This window comes from Podarcis gaigeae (genome assembly GCF_964106915.1).
Source record: "Podarcis gaigeae genome assembly, chromosome: 6".
Lineage (NCBI taxonomy): Eukaryota > Metazoa > Chordata > Lepidosauria > Squamata > Lacertidae > Podarcis > Podarcis gaigeae.
In genome coordinates, this window is record NC_139682.1 from 53,471,954 (window position 1) to 53,495,072 (window position 23,119).

At 45.2% G+C, this 23,119-nt stretch overlaps 1 protein-coding gene across 1 annotated transcript; it reads left to right on the forward strand.

Annotated features, from left to right (window-relative positions):
* Positions 1 to 8,221: 8,221 nt before the first annotated feature.
* FOXE3 (forkhead box E3) lies at positions 8,222 to 9,517 on the forward strand (the record flags this gene model as incomplete). The annotated part of the gene is made up of 1 exon (XM_083745809.1): positions 8,222 to 9,517. The coding sequence occupies one exon, from the start codon at positions 8,222 to 8,224 to the stop codon at positions 9,515 to 9,517; it is 1,296 nt and encodes a 431-aa protein (XP_083601935.1).
* Between the last annotated feature and the right edge of the window lie 13,602 nt (positions 9,518 to 23,119).

Sequence of the window (23,119 nt, forward strand, 5' to 3'; positions counted from 1 at the left end):
ATTCCTGTCAAATGTCCAGTCCAGGTTTACCAGGACAACAAAGCATGTTTGGCTTTGCTGAATTCTGAAGGTTGTAAGCAAAGCACGAAGCACTTGCAATTGAAGTTGCAACATGCTAGGGAACGTATTCAGAAGGGACTCGTAACTGTGTCCTATATGCCAGGTAATGAAATTCCTGCTGATGTATTGTCCAAGATTGTATCAAGGGATCAACACTGTACCTATGTGCAGAAGTTGGGTTTGTACTGATATTGTACGAACACGCTGCCCAGTGATGTTCACAGAAAGGGGGAGGATGTTGGTTTCTGCTTCCTTCACTGAGCAGCGAAGTGCTTGTCACAAGACAATGTTTACATTCCGCAGTCAAGTGCTGTTGGGTTTTCTCACGGGAAAGGAGACTGGATGTGACGTACACTGGTTTCCTGTTTTTTCACTGTTCTTTGCAGTTCAGTGTGATTCTCTCCGTGCTTTAGAGGAGAGAGGATGCTTTTCTCTGCTCCGGCAGAGGCAAGATGTTTTCCTGTAACTTACCAGTTTTGAAGTGTAAATAAAGTAATATAGAGCATGTTGGCACGTACTTTTCATCATTCCGCTGTGCACTGGACACTGCTTATCTCCAACAGTCTTGTCCCAGTGCAGGGTACCGTAATATTTACATGAAATTGAATGCATAGTCAGAAAATTATTAACAGTTTAAGTTTGCACTTAAGTATTATTATTTATTATTTGTACTTAATTGCCCTCCCTTTAAGTTACACTGGTGTACTTGCTGTCTAGAAAAAAATATTACCAAAAGGTCAGGCAACTTAAGGCACAAAGTTAAGGCAATTTTCATGCTACCTGTTAAGGAAATTCAGAATTCAACAATGCTATCAGTTGTGAGTTTGGTAAAAACTAAAGGGCACCCTGTCCAGTTTACATATCAATGCTGAATACTGATGAATTGCACAGATTAGCAGACTTCCAGTGCAAAATGAGTAGGTTCATTTTTAATCCATGTTGCCAGGGACAGGCAGTCCCTGTAATTTCCACCAGACTCCTTCGGGGCTATTGTCAGCTGCCCCAAATGAGGACCTAAATTAAGGTTACCAGACGTCCCCGTTTTCTGGGGACAGTCCCCGGATTTACTAATCAGTCCCCTGACGAAATCCATCTATTTAGTAGGAAGTTGAAAAGTGTCCCCGGATTCATTGAGAAAAATCTGGTAACCTTAAGCTAAAACGATTAAAGTTGGAAGGATGTGACCCTCTGTCACTCCATAGGGTGGAGCTCTGTGGAAGATCCTGAATAGAATAGTGTGTCTTGTGGCACCTTAAAGACCAACAAATATATTACAGCATAAGTTTTTGTGGAACAGACTCCATGAAATCCTAGAGATCCTCGTTAGCCAATCACTGTTCTACAGAGCAGTAAATGAATTTGGAAGCGTTCCATCTTCCCATCAGTATTATTTTAACAGCTCCGTCTATCTACTGCAAAGCAGTGCAACTCCCAGTCTTCTCTTGGGGATTTTGTTTAATGCAAACGAACTTCCCCCTGCAGTTTTTGTTTGTCCGCAATTGGAAACAGAGCAACAGAGACACCTAGCCAGATAGGTGGGCTTTGGGATCTTGGTTTCTAAACCATTGAGCAATGTCAATACAAGCTTCAAAATACTTGCTGCAGGCTTACTGCATTTAAGATTTGAGACAGGGAAGGAAATGCACCTTGACACACAGATTTTCACAGCCTTGGGGGCAGGAAGAGCCCATCTTGTTACAAATGAACTATATCGCTACTGTCAAGACAATTAGACAAAGAACTAAGACAAGGAGGACCAAGATGACAATGGAGGATATCTTAATTAGCAGCCTAACTGCCCAGAAACTTGAGTGTTGGCATCATCAGGAGGCCATGCTGTAATGTGCATATGCCAATCAATCCACTAAAAATGAAAGTGACCCAGGATTCTTAAAGACCTGAGTTCTGCTCCCTGGTCCTTAGTCATGACCCAGGAAAAACTGTCTGCGGACAAACATCAGCTCCCTCAGCCAGTAAAGTGAGATGAGTGCCGCAACCAGAGCCGATCGCAACTGGACTTAACTGTCAGGGGTCTTTTACCTTTACCTTTTTAAGTCAAACCTTGGTCCATCTAGGTACACTGGGCAAAGCATCTGCCTTGCTTGCAGGAAGTCCTGGATATAATCCCTGGCATTTCCTGGTAGGGCTGGGTAGAGAAATCCCAGCCTGAAATTCTGGGGAGGCTGTGCCAGTCAGGTTAGACAATACAGAATTAGCTGGACCAAAGATCTGGCTAAATATCAGGCAGCCTCCTATGCTCTTATACACTTGGCAGCAGCTCTCCAAGGTTTTAAAAAGGAGACCTTCCTGGCCCTACTTGAAGATGCCAGGTGCTGAACCTAGAAGCTTTGTATGAAAAACAAACAAACCTGGGACGATAGCCCTTCCTCACAACTGTAGCCATGTAACAACTTCAGCTTCCATCTATGAAACAGCAGTGAGTGACCTGCTTCGTAAGGTTGCTATGGAGCTGCCTCTGAGGCTGCTCTGGGAGCTTCAGCTGGTGCAGAACTCAGTGGCATGTCTGTGGTGTGAGACAGCCTCTAAGGCAGTGTTTCCCAACCTTGGGCTTCCAGCTGTTTTCGGACTACAATTCCCATCATCCCTGACCACTGGTCTTGCTAGCTAAGGATGATGGGAGTTGTAGTCCAAAAACAGCTGGAGGCCCAAGTTTGGGAAACGCTGCTCTAAGGAACGAATTAGACCTGCACTGAAAGAATTACACTCAGGGCTGGTCAGTTTGGCCACCACCAAGGGTGCAGCCCCCCTCCTTCTCTAACAGGCAAGCACCAGTCAAAAACCCTCCTGTGCACCCATGCCTTTAGATGAGTTATTATGGATAATTTTCTGCAATGAATTCCTGCCCCCCCCCGCCCCCCACTTTTATTGCTGTTTCTTTCCTTTTGTTTTGGTTTTATTGTCAACCTGTTCTGGAATGCTGTTTTGGTTTTGAAGTGTGGGCTATATATACTATTTCAAATAAGCAAAATTATAAAATGTGCTACTTACAACTGGTTAGACTGCCTACCAGTCTCTTATATGTCTAGCTGCTGAACTGTAAAACATTTGGAGATGTTCTCAAACAGTCATACTCAGAGCAGACCAGTTGATATTTGTGTGTGTGTGTGTGTGTGTGTGTTATACAAATGACATGAGAAAACTTGGTATAGTTGTTTGTATAACATTTATTCTTTTTATAAAACCCAATAGAAAAAAGAGTAGACCAGTTGAAATAAATTGCATATGAATTTTGCAGATGGACATCCCATTCCATCCATAACACTGCATGTGTTAGAATATATTCCTTCCCAGTCAGGACCTTTGCCTGGCAGGAGTCTTAATTCAGTAACTGATAGCAACTGGGCATATGAAGACCCTACCCTGTTCCCCTGGTGGTTCTGGCAGGAAGGGAGGGAGGAACAGGTACTCTGATCAGCAGTAGAAAGAGGTAACCTTAAAAGTCCTGAACAGCAGAAACAGTAGTTATCAACCATATTTTTCATCCCATCCAATCTTGAGAAAACTGGAGGGTCACACCATGCCCAAATCTCCAAATATGTTCCCATCTGAACAGAGTCTATTCCCTCCCCTTGCACCTTGACTTCTGCATTTCCACGAAGGGAGGAAACTGGGAGCAATGAAGCAGACAAAGAAACTGAAAGTGGCGGTGAAAATCTGGGCAAACAGAGGTAAAAACTCACTACTCACTATGTGTGCTGATCATGCCAAAGAAGCAATAGTTGTCTGCGACCATCAGGTCCACTCTGTGCTACCCAAGAATGTTCACCTGAGTGGGCCTTGGTCTGCAGAGGAATGCAGTGGAAGGAAACATCAGCAATCCACTGTCAAGGTTTTAGGCAGCTATGTTTTATTCAGGGTAGGCCCATTGAAATCAATGACCTTAACTTGGTGATGTTCAACAGGTCTACTCTGAGTAGGGCTACCATTGGCTGCAACCCTATGACTCTTCTGCACAGCATTTCGAAGATTAAATCGCTTGCATCCACCTTGTCTTAGAATACCACCGGTTAGGCATTTCGGTCTGCGGATGAGTCCAGAGAAGCATCTGGTCCTTATTTTGTTGGATGAAAGCCAGCTGTTGTGGCCTGAGGACTTGGAATAGCCTTGGAAACAAAACAACTCCCATCAGCCCCAGCCAGCATGGTCAGTGGTCAGGAATGATGGGAGTTGTAGTTCTGCAAACTCCGGCGGGTCGGCAACCCCTGCTGCAGATTGTGCTTCGCGCCCGTACGCGGAAGTTAAAGCAGGTGCCTTACATTATGATTGCCATGCATTCTGTGCATGAGTGGAGGTCTAAATAAAATCGTCTGCCGAATGGAAGCTTTTTCTTGCGTCCTAAAATAAATGTGTGCTCACAGCTCAGGCATATCAGCCGGGATGCCCCAAAGGAGCTCCTTTCTACCTCGTCTCTGAGGAAGTGGAAGGCGATGCGCAAAGGCGGTTGCCAACTGGCAATCACTTCGGAAACTGTTTGCTGCAGTTGGCACGATGGCAAATATGGGGTGAGAAAAGAGAAACGGAATTGCTTCGGAGATTCATTTGAAATTAAAGTGCATTTATCACAACAACACTGTTATACACTCGGTCACATCTGGAGTAGTGCGTATGGTTCTACTGGCCCATCCCCGAAAAGGTCATTGTTGGAGCCACAGACGATGGAGACGCCAGCGTGAGTACAGTGGTACCTCGGGTTACATACGCTTCAGGTTACATACGCTTCAGGTTACAGACTCCGCTAACCCAGAAATAGTGCTTCAGGTTAAGAACTTTGCTTCAGGATGAGAACAGAAATCGTGCTCCGGTGGCGTGGCGGCAGCAGGAGGCCCCATTAGCTAAAGTGGTGCTTCAGGTTAAGAACAGTTTCAGGTTAAGAACGGACCTCCGGAACGAATTAAGTACTTAACCTGAGGTACCACTGTATGAAACTTACTAGCCTATTGTACAAAGGTAATATTGACATTCATTGCTCCACATGCCTTTGCATCTGGCATAATCACTGACGTCACGTGTTCCCCAGAAGTGCTGCCCAGAAGGTAATGGGTCTCTCCGGCTGCAAAAAAGTAAATAAATAAATCCCACTCCTGATCTAAACTATCGTCCCTTTCCCTCTTTCATAGGACCAACTCCTAGGGGCTGAGGTGCCTTCGCCCCCCCCTAAAATATTTGAAGGGGCCAGCCTCCCAGCAAGTTGATGGGCATTGCCATTCAAATGGTGTGCAAATGCCGCGTCTTGTGGTAGATTACGCAGGGCGGGACTTACCTGGGTTCCCCCAATATTTTATTCACGTTGGCGCCCCTGGCCACTTTCATGATATTGCACAGAAGTCCCACCACTGGCAAAGTGAGGAATGGTTCAAGAAGGAGCAACGGGACCGGGTTCCCTCGCCTGGTTTCCTGACATTGAACAGCATTGCAACGCTCTGTGCTGCAGCTCAGCCTCCAAGTAGTTTCTTCAGAAAGAAGTCCCACTGAATTCGGCGGGCTTACTCACAGGGAAGTCTGCACACGGTTGCAGCTTCAAGAAGCCTGGATGCTTCTTACAGTCACATTTGCAGCGCCGAGGACCTTCTCCAATCCACAATCGCCCCGATCAATGTGGGGACTGTCGCTCAGGTCGAAGTCTTGTTTCTCATTGGAGCAGCAGTTTAGGGACCTGAGCATCCGAAACCCGCTCAAAGGCCCCCTTGCATTACAGAGGAACCTTGCACATTGGGTTCCATGGGGCTTTCTCTAGTAGGATTGCAGCTACAATCTAGGATTGGAGACCCCGAGCAGCAAATTACGCTCCGGAGAGTCATTTCAGTTGAAATCCGCGGTGTTTTACTTCTGAAAGGAACGTGTTTAGTGTGGTGTGGCAGGTTTAAGCGCGCCGGGTGGCGGCGGTTCTCTTCTCTAGAGAAGAGACCGAGATGTACTTCCAACAGGCACCGAGATACCGCTGGGAATTTAGGACTATTAAGTCAATTCTAGAGAATTTTAGACATATGTACTTCAGTTTTGTGATATTTGATTTGGTACGGACAATTTTGGGAAACTCAAGAGGGCAGGAGAGACTAGACAAAGGCCAAGCAATGGTTCCCTATAGATAAAAAAATGAAAGCAGCCTCCGTTGGCCCACGGAGCGGGCTGGACGCAGGGAGCGCTGGAGGACCCAGATCAGAGGTGCCAACTTGAATAAAATATTGTGGGAGCCCAGGTAAGCCCCGCTCCGCATAACCGATCACATAACGCGGGGCGCACACACCATTTGAATGGGAATGCCCATCAATTTTGGGGGGCCCGGCCCCCTCAAATATTTTATTGTGGGGGCGGAAACCCCCACGGCCCCTATGAGTTGGCTCCTATGACCTAGATCCACATTAGGCCAACACCCATATCGGGACCAGCTAAGATGTTACATAATAGCGAGCAAGATCCTGAGTACGTCAGAGCATGAGGATGCATGTTAAAACCGGGCGGGTGATGGAGCGGATTGGAAACGAAGCTGATAGTAGATAATGATCTCCAACCAGTTCAAACAAACCAGTTCAAATAAGCAGGAAAGTCGAGTCCAGTTTTGATGCGGTGAAAACACAGCTACTGACGACGCCCCCAACCCTCTCCTTTCACCATATGAAGGGGCAAAAAGAGGAAGGCGTGCCTTGAATTCACGGAATTCCCCACACTACAGCCAGGTGTATCATGTACTTGCTAACTGAGGACATCAGGTGGGGAGGACTTGGGTCGGAAGGAGGAAGCTCCTGCCTAACTGTGTAGCACTGAGAAAACGAGCACACCCCTGCTGTACTCACAAAGGAAAACGAAGCCCATGAATGGCATAAGGGAACTTTGAAAACGCGTTCATAATCCAACACAATAGGAAAAAATAAAATCGCGGTTTTCCTTTGCCTACTTTCCTCCACGCCCCTCCCTTATCCTGAATCCCCTTGGCAAGCCTGTCGAGTTGAATACATTCTGTTTTCGTTTTAAGGAGGATCTCCGTCTCTTGATCTAGGAGTTAGAGGGTGTGCTAAGTAATTTGGAGGCAGCTGGAACAACTCCGCGTGTTGCTTAAGAAAAGCTTATCATAATTAATGTCACCCTTTCCCATCTCATCCTTCAAACATTTCTGGCGTGTGTGAGAGAAGTCTATATGTACATCGCAAAAGAATGATATACGCGCTCTAATTGAATGTGTGGACGAGCAGAGAACCAGAACTCCCCTGGCAACCGGCTCTGATACAAAAGCGAATCCAACCGAATCCCATGAGATTTGTTTCTGCCTATTGGCATTATTCACCAGGAAGTTCTCCTGCGCAAATCTCAATGGGAACTGTGCCAGCCTTCCCCCCCCCCCTTGCGCAACTTCCATTCTTTTAACTGAAGCATCAGCAGAAGGACTTGCCGGCCGAGTCTACGCGTCTGTCTTCCTACATCCCGTTGGCTAAAACATCTGCAAAGCACACTTCCTTCCAAGTAAATTCTCTTGACGTGCAGGGACAGTCTTGCCCTTAGGAGCCAGTTGCTGTTCCGGAGTCACCACGGGGAATTCCCAGTAGTTCTTCGACGTATCAGCCCGTCTCCAAGCCGAAAAGGAGACGGTGCGGTCCGCAAACATCTTACTGAAAAGAAATCCCCTCGTCGTAGTTGCTATGGGCTAAGGCTACAATCCTATAATCCAGCCATGCTTACGTGCACTAAAAGTCCCCTTGAACGTGGTGCGACGCACTTCTGAGTTAGCACACATAGGATGGCGCTACACCGTGGGCTGGAAACGAAATCCTTCTTTACCTCCTCTCTACCTCTCTACCTCCTCTCTACCTGGTGCAGACGAAGAAAGGAACCCCGGTTTAGTTTTTCACATAGGAAATGATGGCACTGGCTTGTGGAACGCTGTTTTCTGACAGCTGTGTGTGTGTGTGTGTGTGTGTGTGAGAGAGAGAGAGAGAGAGAGAGACAGAGCGAGAAGGGAGAGAGAGAATGCATGCGAGTGAGGAGGGGGAGCGTTCAGGTGGGTGGGCAATAGCCGAGCCATTGAGGGGGTCGCACCAGGGTGGCGCCAGGCCTGATCTATATAAAGCAGGTCGCCCGTCCAATACCTGGTCCCCGAGGGAGCTGTGCTGTTTCATCTGCCTTTCCCTCCCGGGAGCTTCCCTTGTATATGAACCTGGCCGGCTTCTCCTTTTTCTCGGGTATATGCACCATGACAGCGGACTCCCTCCACTCGCCTAGTCAGGGGGCTAGCCCGGGCTCCCCCACTTTGCAGAGGGCCTCCCCGTCGGGCTGCAAAGTGGAACCGCTGCTCATCAAAGCGGAGCCCAGAGGCAGCCCGGCAGAGAGAGCAGCGGAGCAGCCGGTGGAGGAGCAGCCACCTGGCCCCGGCGCAGGTGGTGGTGCGGGAGGCGGCGGCGGCGGCCGTCGGAGGAAGCGCCCGGTGCAGCGCGGCAAGCCGCCGTATTCCTACATCGCGCTGATCGCCATGGCCATCGCCAACGCGCCCGATCGGCGGCTGACGCTGGGCGGCATCTACAAGTTCATCACGGAGCGCTTCCCTTTCTACCGGGAGAACCCCAAGAAGTGGCAGAACTCCATCCGCCACAACCTGACCCTCAACGACTGCTTCGTCAAGATCCCCCGCGAGCCGGGCCACCCGGGCAAGGGCAACTACTGGACGCTGGACCCGGCCGCCGAGGACATGTTCGACAACGGCTCCTTCCTCCGGCGCAGGAAGCGCTTCAAGCGCACCGACCTCACCACCTACCCGGGCTACGTGCACAGCGCCAGCGCCTTCACCCCCAACCCGGGCCCCGTGGCCCGAGCGGGGCCCGGCTGCGGAGGCTCCGGAGGCGCCGCTTACCCGGGCAGCGGGGGCGCCCTCTATTCCCCCGGCGGCGGCGCCGCCTACAGCGCGCAGCTGCCCGGCCTGCCGCAGTACCCGGGGGCGCCCTCGGCGCTGCCGCCGCGGATGTTCAGCATCGACAGCCTCATTAGCTCGCAGCAGCAGCAGCAGCAAGTAGCCGCGGCGGCGGCGGCCCTGCAAGGCTCCCCGGTGGGGCCCGATCTGGCTCACCACCCTTTGGGCCTCAACGGCGCCGGGGACCTGGGCAGCTGTCCCGGGAGCAACGCCGAGGCCTGCTTCCAGACGCAGCAGGTCAGCCCCGGCTTCCTGGGCCGGCAGCCCCCGGCCATGGCCTACCCGTACTCGACCTCGCCGCCCGCCCACCTGGCCTTGCCGCCCGGCGCCTATTCGCCTCCCAGCGCGCAGCTCTACGGCGCCCCCAACAGGCTGGCCCTGCAGCCCGGGCGTCCCGCCGCTTCTTCTTGCGCCGATCACGCCGAGCAGCTTTTGGGCCTGGCGGCCTCGCAGCTCAACGGGCTCGGGCAGTTCGGAGGCGCCGCCAACAACTCATACATGAGGCAGCCCAATTTCCACTCCGGCCTGGAAAGGTACTTGTGAAGCCGAGGAGGGAAGCCGGCCTTGGCCGGGCAGGCGGGCAAAGCCACAACGTGAATCGCCTAGGACATTTTAAGAATCGGCACGTGGGAAGGGAGCTGCGCGCCTGGTACTTGAATGGAACTCTTGTCTGCCCCTGAATTGCGAGGAAGCCCACGGCGGGGGCGCCCGCAGCAACGTCTGAACGGCATCCGCGTGGTTTGGAACCCGTGGAAACTACACGTGAAGCATGCCGGCAGCAGCGCCTCCCCACCCCACGTGTCCAAAGGAACATGCGGTGGGGCATCCCCATGCAAAAAGTGAGGACTGCTACAGGTCTTTTGAGAATATTGTACATATGTAACATTTTACCCTCCTCCAATAGGATCGTGGATTTGCAATTTAGGACTTTTACATAGGGACCCTCTGCCTGTAACAGCCGCTTGAGAGGCACAGAGCCCCTCATGAATAGACATTCTGGGTGTTGCCCTGTGCGCTGGAAAAATGTGCTGCAACATTGAGCAGTGAGCTTGAAGATCCAAGTCTTGCAGTTTGGCTAGTCCAACAGAATAGGAGATACTGAACAGTGTTTTGCTTTTTGTTTTTAAATGATGTGTTGATTGGCCCAATAAGTTGTGATTTATTTCTTTTTTAAGAGCTTTTAATGTCATCTGATTCCCATGCTCCACAGAGGTTTGCAATTGTGCCATTTCCAGGTCACAGGCAAGAACAACTTTTTTCCACAGTGACAGCCGAATCATGAGACAGAATTAAGGTCCCACCTCTTCAGGTGGCACTTTTGACCTGCAGTTTAGTGATGGCAGCTTAGAGGAACTTGTCACCTGCTAGTTCAGCCTTCTGCAGCCAGGATAGGGAGGAGGAGATAGAGAAGAAGGCAGCCGATCAGGGCTGGCTTAGGTTAGCCTATTTGATTTGGCACTAAGATTGGCCCTTTCTTGCCATTGTTTCTGCTGAGGGAAGTGCTGAGGTGGCATTCCTGCTGTCTGCCCTCAAAAGTACTTGTTCTGACAGGTTTTACAGAGCTTTCCTCCTTGTGGGCTCTGTTCTGACATTCTCAGTCCTTTATGTAAGAGAATGGCAGAGGACATGCTTTGCATGCAAAAAGTCCCACGTAGGGCAGGAATGAGCCCTGTCAAATTCTGGAGAGCTGCTTCCATTCAGTGCAGACAGTAATGAGCTAAATGGACCAGAGATTTGATTCCCATGTTTAGCAGCTGCCTGTGGTTTCTAAGATCACCCAGGAAGCTTTGTGGCTGAGCTTGTATTTTTTTTTTTTTTACCTTTTGCACCAGTGATGGGGAACCAGCGACTCTCCAGGTGTCATTAGGCACCAGCTCCCAATCAGCCCTTCCCATCCTGGCCATTGTGGTCCAATAACACCTGGAGGGTGGCAGCTTCCCCACCCTTGTCAGATAGATAGGATTCCATTATATCCACACAGTTAGGCTGAGAGATGGTGACTGACTGAATGTTACCTGGTGAGCTTTGTGTCTGAGTGATGCTTTGATCCCAGGTTTCCCCCAATCAACTACAATGCTATATCTTCTAAACACTGCACTGTCTTGGAGATACCAAGAAGGCTAGTAGTAATTTGCTGGTATGTAGCGCCTTATTCGGTTTTACGGACCACCTAGTGGCGCAGCAATAAAACTGCTAGCACATTTGCAAAGCTAAGTCCAGTATGGTTTCAGATTGGATGATGAGATTCCTGCATTGCAGGAGATTGGACAAGATGACCCTTAGAGTCCTTCCAGCTATACAATCATATGATTGTATTTTACTTTATTCTGGCAGTGAATAGTTGCACTTGACAAACAGCTGCCTAGTTTTCAAAGCTGGCAAATTTTACACAACGGGTTGGGCCAACGACATACCATTTTTACTTCCTGTGTGTCTCCTTATCACTGCGTAGGCAGTGTATAGTACATTTCAAATGTATAACAGTTCCATTTTTTACCATACGTTACGTATGAAAGTGGTTTGCTTTTCCCCGTCAGTAATGTTTCCTAACGTGCAGGTAATGGACAATCGTCATTGTGCTGCACAATGCATGTATTATACAGTGTTGCTCGCTGGGCTACTGTATAATGTTACAACACCAACATGTCATGCTGCATATGAAATGTACAGTGTATATAGTGCATATTGCATATATAGCATTAGCATAGTTTGTAGTGCATATTGCATAATGAACAAGAATGCCTTCGGAATAATGCACGGTAGTGCTTTGCATGTATAATGCATTTAAATATCCCAGGATGTGGGATTTCTTGATAACCTATAACCAAATATCTCAGTTCATAACTTAGTTAAGTGTATTTTTATTTAAGCATATTTAGATGCAGTCATAAAAATGTGTCATTTAAAAAGTCAATTTCATTTAAATAATTAGGATACTATTGATTCCACTGATTTCAGTCAAAAATTACAAATATATTTGTGATCAAAGCCTTTATTGATTTAAATCTGAACTCTTAAATGGACTGTTGATTCATTGGTGACGCTTAAAGAATTAGTAGCATTAAGTATTTCAATATTAATATTTAATACATTTAAAGCCTGGTTCTCATTGAGATGATAAACCTTTATCTGGTCCGTTCCACATCATACTGCTGGTGAGGTCTCATATGATGCAACCATGTACCATAAATCAGTCAATCCCTGCACATAGGAAGGTGGCATGTTTGGAAGAAGGCAAGGTTAGGACCCTTCTTCCCTGACACATATTTTGTTTTGTATGGAGAAGCATTCCTTACCTGCAGTAGGAAAGCAGTACGTTCTAGGTACATGTTTAACACTTCAGTGACAATTAGTCCTGCTTATTAAATTAAGCAATTCTTTTTGTAAGTAGGAGAAATTTATATTTTTCTAACTTAGGAAAAAAATTAAATACTCATTTTAGACATGTTTAAGTGTGCTGGTCCTGTTTTGAATATGCCTCTTGAATAGATGATTTATTATTTAAAAGGAAAAGAAAGGAAGAACAATTCTTAAGCTTTTCGAATCTTGTTTGTGACATGAGCTTCACCTGTGTTTTTTGCTCCCATATTTGTCAACAGGGGAGTCACTTAGCTCCTCAGTCTTCCTTTGAAGTGCATGGACCCTGGTAACAGTGGAGTTTTTCATGATCAGGGATGGCAGGTCATAAGGAAGCATTTGCACCTGATAGTATACATGCAGAGCTTCCTGCACTACAGGGGGCCCTGTGGTTTGTGCAAAGGCTGGGAGGCAAGGATTACTGACGCTGATGCACAGTACAGCAGAGCTATCCAAACCGTGTGTCGCGACATGTTAGTGTGTTGCCGTGTTGAACAAACACTCCCCATACTCTTCCAATGGCTGGAAAGGGGTCAGTTTAACTTCTGGTTTGCTACTAAAACTGAATTACTGTGTTGCGATATGATGCTTGTCTAAAAAGTTTGTCACCCACGTGAAAAGTTTGGAAAGCTTCGCAGTAGAGTCTCATTGACGGTTATGGATAGTTAAGCGTGTGCTTAGCTTTCTCTCATTGAAATAAGTGAATTTTAATTTTTTTTTTTTAATCATGTCCCATGTCTTGTATGTCAAATCAGTGAGTGGTCTCAGTTAGGGCGGAAAGAAGTATTAAGTACTTCACTGTTTCATTTGTTGAAATGATCTAAAAGGCAGTTGTGTGCAGCAACCTTATTTGGGCTTATTCAGAAAGTTCTGCACTTGGAAGGCTATGCTTTGAAGATTCAGGTAGAGTAGTCTAAGCTACAATTGCTTCTGCAACACAGCAACTCTGTCCTGTTACACCAAGTCTTGTGCTCTGTTTTATATAGAGTTGCAATATGGCAAAGGTTTTGAGGTTAATTGCTTGATCTAGTACACATTTATGTGTCTGACTGAGTTCCACAGGACAAGCAAGTTTGCAGTGACAGCCTGAGGGCAAGAATTGCTAAATTCTGAGGAAATAGGCATTGCACAGGGCTGTCCATAATCTGTCTTTTTTATTTAATTCCCCCAATCCATAATTGGGTAAAATAATTTTGGCAAAAGATGTAAATAATTACCAGCTCAATCCTATATATCACTACTCAGAAGTTAGCCCTTTGAATTCAGAGTGGTGCTTTCTCCCATGGAAGTGGGTTTAGGATTGCCGCCTCAGTGAAACTGCAATACTTGGATACAGAATTTTCACATCCATTAATTTCAGTGTATCAAAATTCCCCTATAATGTATCCCCTTCAATTGATAGTGGATCACGTGACCTGTCAGCAAGGTGTGATAGTTTAAAACATGACTATCCTTCCTTCCTGTGCCTTGAAAAGTATTGAAAGGAAGAGCCAAATGTATGGTCAGATCAGAAGGATTGTCAATGGAGCTCAAATCTGGACTTCTGTCAACTGTTCTGGAAGCTTTTTGGCTTTTGTTTTGCATTTTGAAATAGTGGAGCATAGCATATGCAGGGCTGGGGTGCCCTGGAATGTTAGGCTCCTGTTACAAAGCAATAGTGCATGCTTTCTTTTTTTGAAACAGATTATTTATAATTTTCATTTTACAAGAAAAAGCAAAAAACTTAAAAATCAAGTCTTATGTTTACAGTATAATATTTTTACTGCGTTTCTGAACTATATAGTGCATGCTTTCCACTTCTGTGAATGCATGACAGCATGTGCATCTTGATCAGAAGAGTCCTCCTTCAGTCCTTGGTTACTCATCTTGGTCCAGACTTGCTTACTCCTCTAGCCAGTGGGATGGTGTGACGATCTAAGTGGGAAGCAGTTGCCCACTTCCCTTTAAGAATCATTAGCCTGAGCAAATTGTAGCATTGTTGTAACAGTTTAAGCATATGGGAGGAAGATAAGGTAGAATAGTAACTTTCATTTCTTCATTTTTGACCTGTAGCTGTTGGGAGAACAGATGAGCTTTTTCACCTAAGGAAAATGACCAGAAGGTTAGCATATCCAGCAGCAAATTTTAATCTTTAGCAGGGCTCCTTTGTCTCTAGCTCAGATAAATATACATTTATGACATTTTGGGAGACTGTGATGCATTTGATATGGTTCTCGCTAGGCAGTGTCTTTAAGGCCAGTGAAAGGTACCTATCTCTGTCTTTGGGAAATGGTGCTTGAGCTACTCAAGCCTTTTTCAGTTCCCTGGCAGTCAGAAGCAAGCTTGATCTGCCTGGGAAACTTCTCAGAAGACTCTTGAAGATCTCTGCAGTCTTTGGTTTCCGTTGAAGTGTGCCTGGAGCCAGCAGGGCTCTGGTTGTCTGAAGAGGTGCATTATCGCTCTCTGGTGTTTTTTAGCTGGCTCCTCCTTTGCGCACTTAAAGTTGTCTTCATAGGCTCTTAACATTTTCAAGCATAGCCTGATGTGGAATGTTGCAGCATTTATTTTCCAAAGCTTCACTTAGCCCTGATGTCTGTGGTACCCATCTGCACCTGCACCTGCACACACACACACACACATATACACAGTGTAGAAACTCAGATATACAGTGGTACCTTGGGTTAAGTAGTTAATTCGTTCCGGAGGTCCGTTCTTAACCTGAAACTGTTCTTAACCTGAAGCACCACTTTATCTAATGGGGCCTCCTGTTGCCGCTACACCATCGGAGCATGATTTCTGTTCTCATCCTGAAGCAAAGTTCTTAACCTGAAGCACTATTTCTGGGTTAGCGGAGTTTGTAACCTGAAGCGTATGTAACCTGAAGCGTATGTAACCTGAAGCGTATGTAACCCGAGGTACCACTGTATAAGTTAGGCACCAAATGAGCACCTTAAACCTAGGTTACAGTTGCCACTATAGAACGCCTATTCTATTTGCTAGGGAATTTAACTAGATGACCCTTGAGGGGTCTCAACACCACAATTCTATGATTCTATGATCTCAACTACATTGCTTGGCTGTAGCTTGCTCTTGCAACAAATCACTTGTCTCAGTAGGCAAGAAGGAGAAATACAGTGGAAATGGAAATGGCATTAACAAAGGACTAAGGCAGAGGTTTTTTAACTGTGGTTGCCAACCTGAGGCCCAGAAATCTCCACATAATCGCAACTAGACCTGCGCCCGTAGCAAAATGTGCCTGGGGAATTTCAAACACCGTATACATACATATAAAGGTAAAGGTAAAGGACCCCTGACAGTTAAGTCCGGTTGCATATGACTCTGGGGTTGCGGCGCTCATCTCGCTTTACAGGCTAAGGGAGCCGGTGATTGTCCGCAGACAGTTTTTCCGGGTCATGTGGCCAGCATGACTAAGCCGCTTTTGGCACAACGGAACACCAAAACCAGAGCAGCGCACAGAAACACTGTTTACTTTCTTGCCGGAGCAGTACCTATTTTATCTACTTACACTGGCATGCTTTCAAACTGCTAGCTTGGCAGGAGCTGGGACCAAGCAACGGGAGCTCACCCCGTTGCGGGGATTCGAACTGCCGACCTTCTGATCGGCAAGCCCAAGAGGCTCAGTGGTTTAGACCACTGTGCCACCTGTCTTTTGGTTTTGGGTGTTTGTGTCTGTGTGTATATGTACACACACACACACACACACATATACATATATACACACCCAAAACCAACATAGTAACTAGGAGCCTTATTGGCAATATGTTACTGCTTTTTAAACAGTTCTTACCACAGAGATCAACCAGCTAAGACTACAGTTCACAAAGCACTTAATTGTCGTATTCATAATTAATGGAGTTCATCTTGTTTCAGTGTAAATGCTTTTATTTAAATCATTTCTGGATCGCCAGCTTTCACATCTGCACAACAGACATCACCACTGGAATCTGGGCTGGGGATAATTAAGGAGCTGATGAAATAAAGAATTTAGTGGGTGCCTCCTATTTACTTGGTTCTGTTCACAATCTGAGTACATTCAGAAACATCCTTAGCGCATCCACCAGGAATGAAGCTAATCCAAACTGATTAAAAATAATAAAGAGATATGCTTTGCTGAATTCAGAGGACCTGTGAAAAAGACTCAGGATGAAAGCTGAAGTGGGAGAAGTTGTAAGTTTTCCCGCACAACACGGAGGTGAGCAATATGGTAATACATATTTGGGGTGGCCTTCTTAAACTCCTGTGGGGAGTTCCTCCATGATTATCTTAATGTATCACAACTAGTCTTTTAAGCTTTCATTTCAAAAGCTTGTTTATAGCTGGGATGAATCAAGCAAATGAGTTGGATTAAAGTGTCGCAAGGGGCATAAGCCTAGCAGGGCCAAAGTGGATTTAGGTTGAGAGGAAGTTTATGTTTGCCTTGCCAGTAGGGTAAAGCTATGCTTCTTCAGGTAGGTGAACCTCCAGCGTAAGCAATTATTGTTAAGAAGAAAAGGCAAATTATAAATAGTTAGCCTTCCTTTGCTTAGTAACAGGAAGGTGATGTAGTCTGTTTTAACTAATGGTATACTTACGGAGGACTGAATTGAGCTTTCATCATAAGAGGCAACAGCAAATTACCTAAAGACTTTCTGTTCCTGATGGGCAATGAGAAATGTATATATTAGGTGTAGCTAAAAGTGAAGATGTAGAAGAACAAAACAGAAAGAGGACCAGATGTCCCAGATTCCATTACTAACAGGTTGCAGTTCACCTGCAGTATCTAGTTGCTGCAAGATATGACCTTCCAAAAGTTCTGAGGAGTTTTAATGAGGTTCCATTAGAGAGCTCTTCAAGCAGATATGTAATGGAGCAAATTTATCCTCTGCTGAATGAATACATAGAAAGTGAGTCAGTTCATCCCGACGCTTTGGTGCAGATACATGGGACGTCTCTCCTGATTATGCTGGGAATTTCTAGCAATATGAACAGAAACTAACACAATGTATGGTGGCTTAGTGTGAATGTATGTTAGAACAATTTGGTTCTAGTTCAGGGATGTATTTTATGAGCAGCTTCATCTAGTACACAAAAAAAGGCATGTGCAGCTAGCAGGAGCATCACCATCATCTTTTGGGGAGCTTTAATATATGGTGTTTTGGAGATACTGGGTGTTTTGTCAAGTACTGAAAGACCTAGGCACTTGTCATGGGGAGAGGCTGAGTACCAGGTGGTCAATGAAAGGTGAGAAAATAGTGGGATAAAGAAGGGAGAAGGTTTCCCAATCTATGCGTATTTTCAAAAGTATCAGTGGCTGCTCAAAAGTATGCAGCTACTAGTTGGATCGCTAATGATTTTGGCAAAAAATAATATCAGTTTCTTCTGTAACTGATCTATGTGTTTGAGCATGATTTGCTCCTCATTTGTGCATTGATAAGCACAAATTGTGCAATTATATGTATTTCTACTCTTTGTACTTGTTAATAATTCCTTGGTGACAATATATGTAAAGACCTAAATTCATCTCTTTCCAGGGGCATCTAGACGGGAGAAGAGTTTCATCTAGGGATGAGCAAATCCATTCTCTCGGTTTCTCATTTTTCCAATCTTAAATTCAGTTCTCCACATTTCTGCAGCCATTTGCAATTGTGTGTGCACTTTTTAAACAGCAAAGAACCCTCATGAAAATTTGTCTGCATTTTAATGTGGCCCTCTTCTAATACACATTTTTCTATGCAGTTTTGACTAGTGCAAGCAGTTTCCCATAATATACTGTAATGCATTTTTGTAAGTTATTTAGTCATTTTTCTGCATTTTTATAAACAAGGATGGTTGGAGAATGGCATCTCAGAATTCTGATACATGTGAATTATCAGATTTCTACTGCATCCCTGGCTGCATCTGCTTTTCCAAAGTGCAAGCTCAAAAATGAATTACAGGACTTGCCTGTCTTCTCTCTCTCTGCTCCTCACCGACCCAACCCTTCCCATTCTAAATGCTCAAGTAATATGAAGGAAGATGTGTACTGAAAGGTTAACTGCTTTAAAAGGCAGATATTGAGGCCGAACAGCTCAAGTGCAGCCCCTGCTGTTGTGTAGCAAAGTGGCAATTAAGATGCAGTTTTGTGTTATCTCTGCCCATAGATCCAGGTATTTTGAAGGTATATCCGTCTTATTTCATAAACTTTGGGCATGGGTGGATTTCTTCCAACAAGGATTAATTTTTATTGTTACCCTGAGAAAAGTATTCACACACATGTGTGAAAAGAGAAATTAACACAGTACGACTGCATTTGGACAAAACCCCAAACACTTCATTTCCTCAAAAATATTTACATTCTGCCTTTAATCAAAAGATCCCAACGTGATCTAAAATGCAATGTTGGTGGAGAAATAAGTTCTTTCTTGTCACCACCATCAAGGAAGATGAACTCTGGCCCACATTTAGTTGGACTAGTTTTCTTTCATTGTCACTCTTAGTGTTATTCTGTGAATGGTAAACCCAAATTAATCTGTGGACTTAATATAGAATTAGGGGTGCTCGCTGCCACTTAAATGAGAGATCAGTTCAGGGATGAAGACAGTTGCCCTTGGAAGACTGGGCTAAAAGTATTCCAAACCTCTATGCTAGGTCTTACAGGAGGAGCACTGAAAGGATGATTGCTAAAATTTCTCCTGTGAATGAAGAAAGTTGAAGTTTAACCTACTCACATCTCTTCCATCCCCAAAACATTTTCAAGGCAGAGTCCTGGCTTTTGACCAATAGCAGCCTTTCAACTTGGTGCCCTCCAGTTGCTTTGGAATACAAATCCCATAAGCCTCAGCCAGTGCAGCCATTTTGGCTGGGGCTCATAGGAATCGTAGTCCAAAACATTGGAAGGCACCAGGTTGGTAAAGGATGGCCTATAGTATCAGACAACCGGCATGTGGCAATTCAGGTGATAATGGCCTGTGAACCTCAATGCCAGACCTGCTAATGACCTGTCCATTCCTGTTTATGTACCCTCATGACTGTTGGGGGAAAATCAAATCTGGTAAAGCAAAGTTTTCCAGTTCTGAAGAAACAGTCCAGCCAGCCTTCATAGGCCAGTTTTTGAATTATGTTTGGGATATTGAGTTCCTCTAATTTTTGTTGCTGAATGTGGATGGATGCCCATGGATTGTTCTGATGTGGACTCTATAGGGTTGCTATTCCTTCCTGCATAAATCACTGGAATGGCTGCGTATGCCGAAGACAAATGAACCACCTGGAGTTTGGGAGCCTAAGCCTGCTGCCTAATTTGATGGTGTGGCTGTGGATAGATGAGCCAATGAAGCTGCTTAAAGAAGGAGTTACAACAAAGTAAAATGATGGTGCTAAGCACACATCATAGAATTGTAGAGTTGGAAGGGACCACAAGAGTCATCTGGTCCAATCCTCTGCAATGCAGGGATCTTTTGCCCAACGTGGGGCTGGAACCCACAACCCTGATCTCAAGAGTCTCATGCTCTACTGACTGAGCTACTATCTCTCAGTGGGAGCATGGTTTTTGGAAATCAACAGGATGAATGCATTGAATGTCCCTCGCTCTGACATCCCCCCCCCCTTACAGTGTTTAAGCCACAAAGGGTTACATGGAAGTTGGCTCTGACTCTGGGCCCAATGAAGTGTGTCGCACTGGAGCCAGCTACATGTTCCGCACCATTACCCCCATTATTCCCTTCGTTTCACACCCTGATCCATTGTTTGCAATGAAACTGTACCAGAGACATGGAAAATTACACTTTTGCACACCCCACATTTTGTGCTGGAATGCGTGGAAGTTTTGGAGCAATATGCAAGCTCATCTTTTTGCTGGTCCCAAGAGCCTCAGGTAACGTCTTAACCTCAAAGAACTGAAAACGAGCGTGCTATGTGAACATGATTTGAACAGGCCATGTAGATCTGTCAGAAGTTGGGATGGGGAGAAGCATGGCAGAGAAATAACTCAGATTTCATTACTCTATTTATTAGCACCAATGGAGAAATTCCTTCCAATGCACATGGCGGCTTCAAAGGAGTGGTTTTTGTCAAGTCTGCAGCCAGGGAGGAAAGGGTTAAACTCTCCCTCCTTGTCTGATGTTAAGCATAAGAAGCTATGAGTCATGCTGGTCCACTAAGAGGGAGGAAAACAAAATCTGCAGGCAATACCTTTATGAGGACCAACCAAAATGTCACAAAAAGTGAGCAAGCTTTTGAGTTCTTCATATTGCTTCATTAACATCCAGGCTGCTGAAAACTGCAGAAATGGTAAGCTTGCTTGCCATTTCATGACATTTCAATTGGTTCTACCATAAAGGCACTGCCAGACTGTAGATGTTTGACATTTTATTATGTTTTTATATGTGTTGGAAGCCACCCAGAGTGGCTGGGGCAACCCAGCCAGATAGGTGGGGTATTATTATTGTTGCTATTGATTTTTGCATATAGATAATAAATCTTACGTTAGGGTTTTGTTTTGCTTTCTTGCAAGGGGAAATAATACATTTCTGAAATAATTTAGCCCCTGGGACCCTAGGGGAAAAAAAGGAGGAAGGTTCTGTTACTGCATTTGGCATTGCCACTGGCACCCTTGGCAAATCCCCCCCCCCAAAAGTGCTCCAATTCTCAAATTTGGAAAGGGCTTACGGAACATTTCCTGCAAACTGCTAAGAGATGTTACTACAATTGAGTGGGTTATAATTTTTTGTCAGATAAAATTAATAAACAACACAGGAAACTGTTTTACAGCCAGTCAGCCCATATATCTACCTAGCTCAGTAACGCTTACCCTGACTGGCAGTGACCTTCAGGGTTTCAGGCAGGGGTCATTCTTTGCCCTACCTGAAGATGCTGGGGGTTCAACCTGGGAGATTTAACATGCAAAGTAGATGCTATGGCCCTTTGCGTCCTCTCTCCAAGGTTGGGAAAGGGTAGCTTTTTAGCTTGCAGTCAGAGACTGGTTAACCTGCTTCTTCTTTGATATCCAGTAGATGGTGCTAGCATATAATGGACTTCCCTTATATTATCATCATGATCATAGCCAGAGGGAAGGATGTCCTGGAAATACATGCTAAATGTTTATGGCCTTTTCCTGTTGATCTGGCTTGTAATCACCACTCTTTCAATCAACTGCCCCCAGCCCTGATGTGCTGTGTATCTCCTTTGTATGGCGATGTGGCATATTTCTTTCAGAAACGAAAATAATGTAAGAGACATCCAGTGCTGAATTTAACCACATGTCAAGGGGAAACTGGTTCCTCAGTGCAAGAGGGGAAGAAGGCTACATTTGCTAGCCAAGGGTTGGGTCTTTGTGGGTCTTTATGGAGTGTTTTGTCTAATTTCTTTATGGGAGTGATAATATGGCAACAAGCATTCATCCTGATTGCTTGCAGGGTGTTAACACTTCTCCATGTTATTCATTCATTTTATATGTATGCTGCTGTCATACACACACACACACACACACACACACACACACACACTATGCTCAAAGCAGCTTACAAAAAAAAGAAACAGGGATGCATTTCAAACAAACACTACAAAAACAATTTCATAATAGCACAACAAAACAATAGCAAATATAATAACATACAAAAAAACCACATTTCAATACTATAAATATACCAAGTTTACATAAATGGCACGCAGAAGCCAATAACAAAAATAGCAAGGGAGCTCCACAGTTTCACCTTATTCCCCGGGACATTCCTCACATGGTGTTGTTCAGTGTCTCTCTCCTGTAACAATTTCTTTTAAGGCTTCCAAGGGCAAAGGGTGGGGTAGCTGAAAACACCCCTCCCATGATGGTACTCATTCATCCCACACTTTTTAATGCATTTGCCTGTCATTTGCCAAACCACAAAATATCAGGAGTTTTTAAAAGTAGGGGTTTGTTTGTTTGTTTGTTTCGTTCTAGAGAAATTAATCCACTTTAAGTGTGCAAGCCTAATTTTCTGGTATGCACTTGAATTCCTACTACAAAAAGAGTGACAGTCTGGCAACACCCTATAGCAACTTATATCCTTTGAGAATAGAAGCTCTGCAAACTGGCAGCATGATCTTGAATTTCAGTGGCACATATCCTTCTTGACTTCATTATTGGTGTATATTGAGCTGAAAACTGCCTGAATACATGGAAGGTTCAACCATCTGGAATCCTATGTTTCTTTGTTTGTACCTGGGCACAAAGTTTGGAAAGAGTATGCCAAATCGTTAAATCATTGCCATCCCTACTCTTGTGGATTTGTTTTCTTTAGTGCTCAAGTACATTCTTTGCCATTTCTTTATTTCTGTGTCATGATATCTGTGTGATTTCAGCACATCAGGAAGGAAAAACAGTTATGTACCATTTTTGTCTGATACTTTTCATAGCAACAATTAATTCACGCTGGTCAGCCATCTTTAGTCATTTGTACATCATGCACATTGCCACAAGGTGGCAACCTAATAATGCATATTTGCAACACCTACCACCAATCTTTGCAGATTTCTTCATATAGTTTTGATTTTAAGATGAATCTTGTTCTCTTGCTTTGATGCTCCTACATCAATTGGCTGGCTTTTACCCTTGATTTGGTCACATGAATTGGTTATGGAAACAAACCACCTGGGAATTCCCTTCTGGCACTGATCTTCCAAAGGCTGCTACCCTCCAGGAATATTCTTTGGCAACCAGTGTTAGCAGTTCCTTGTGCTTCCGTGGTTTTCTTTCTCATTTGATTGACAAGACGGTGGTTGAATGAGGATTGTGGGATGGAAACAGAACTCTAGAGGATGTAGATCTGGAGCAACACCTTTGCCACAATCCCTAAT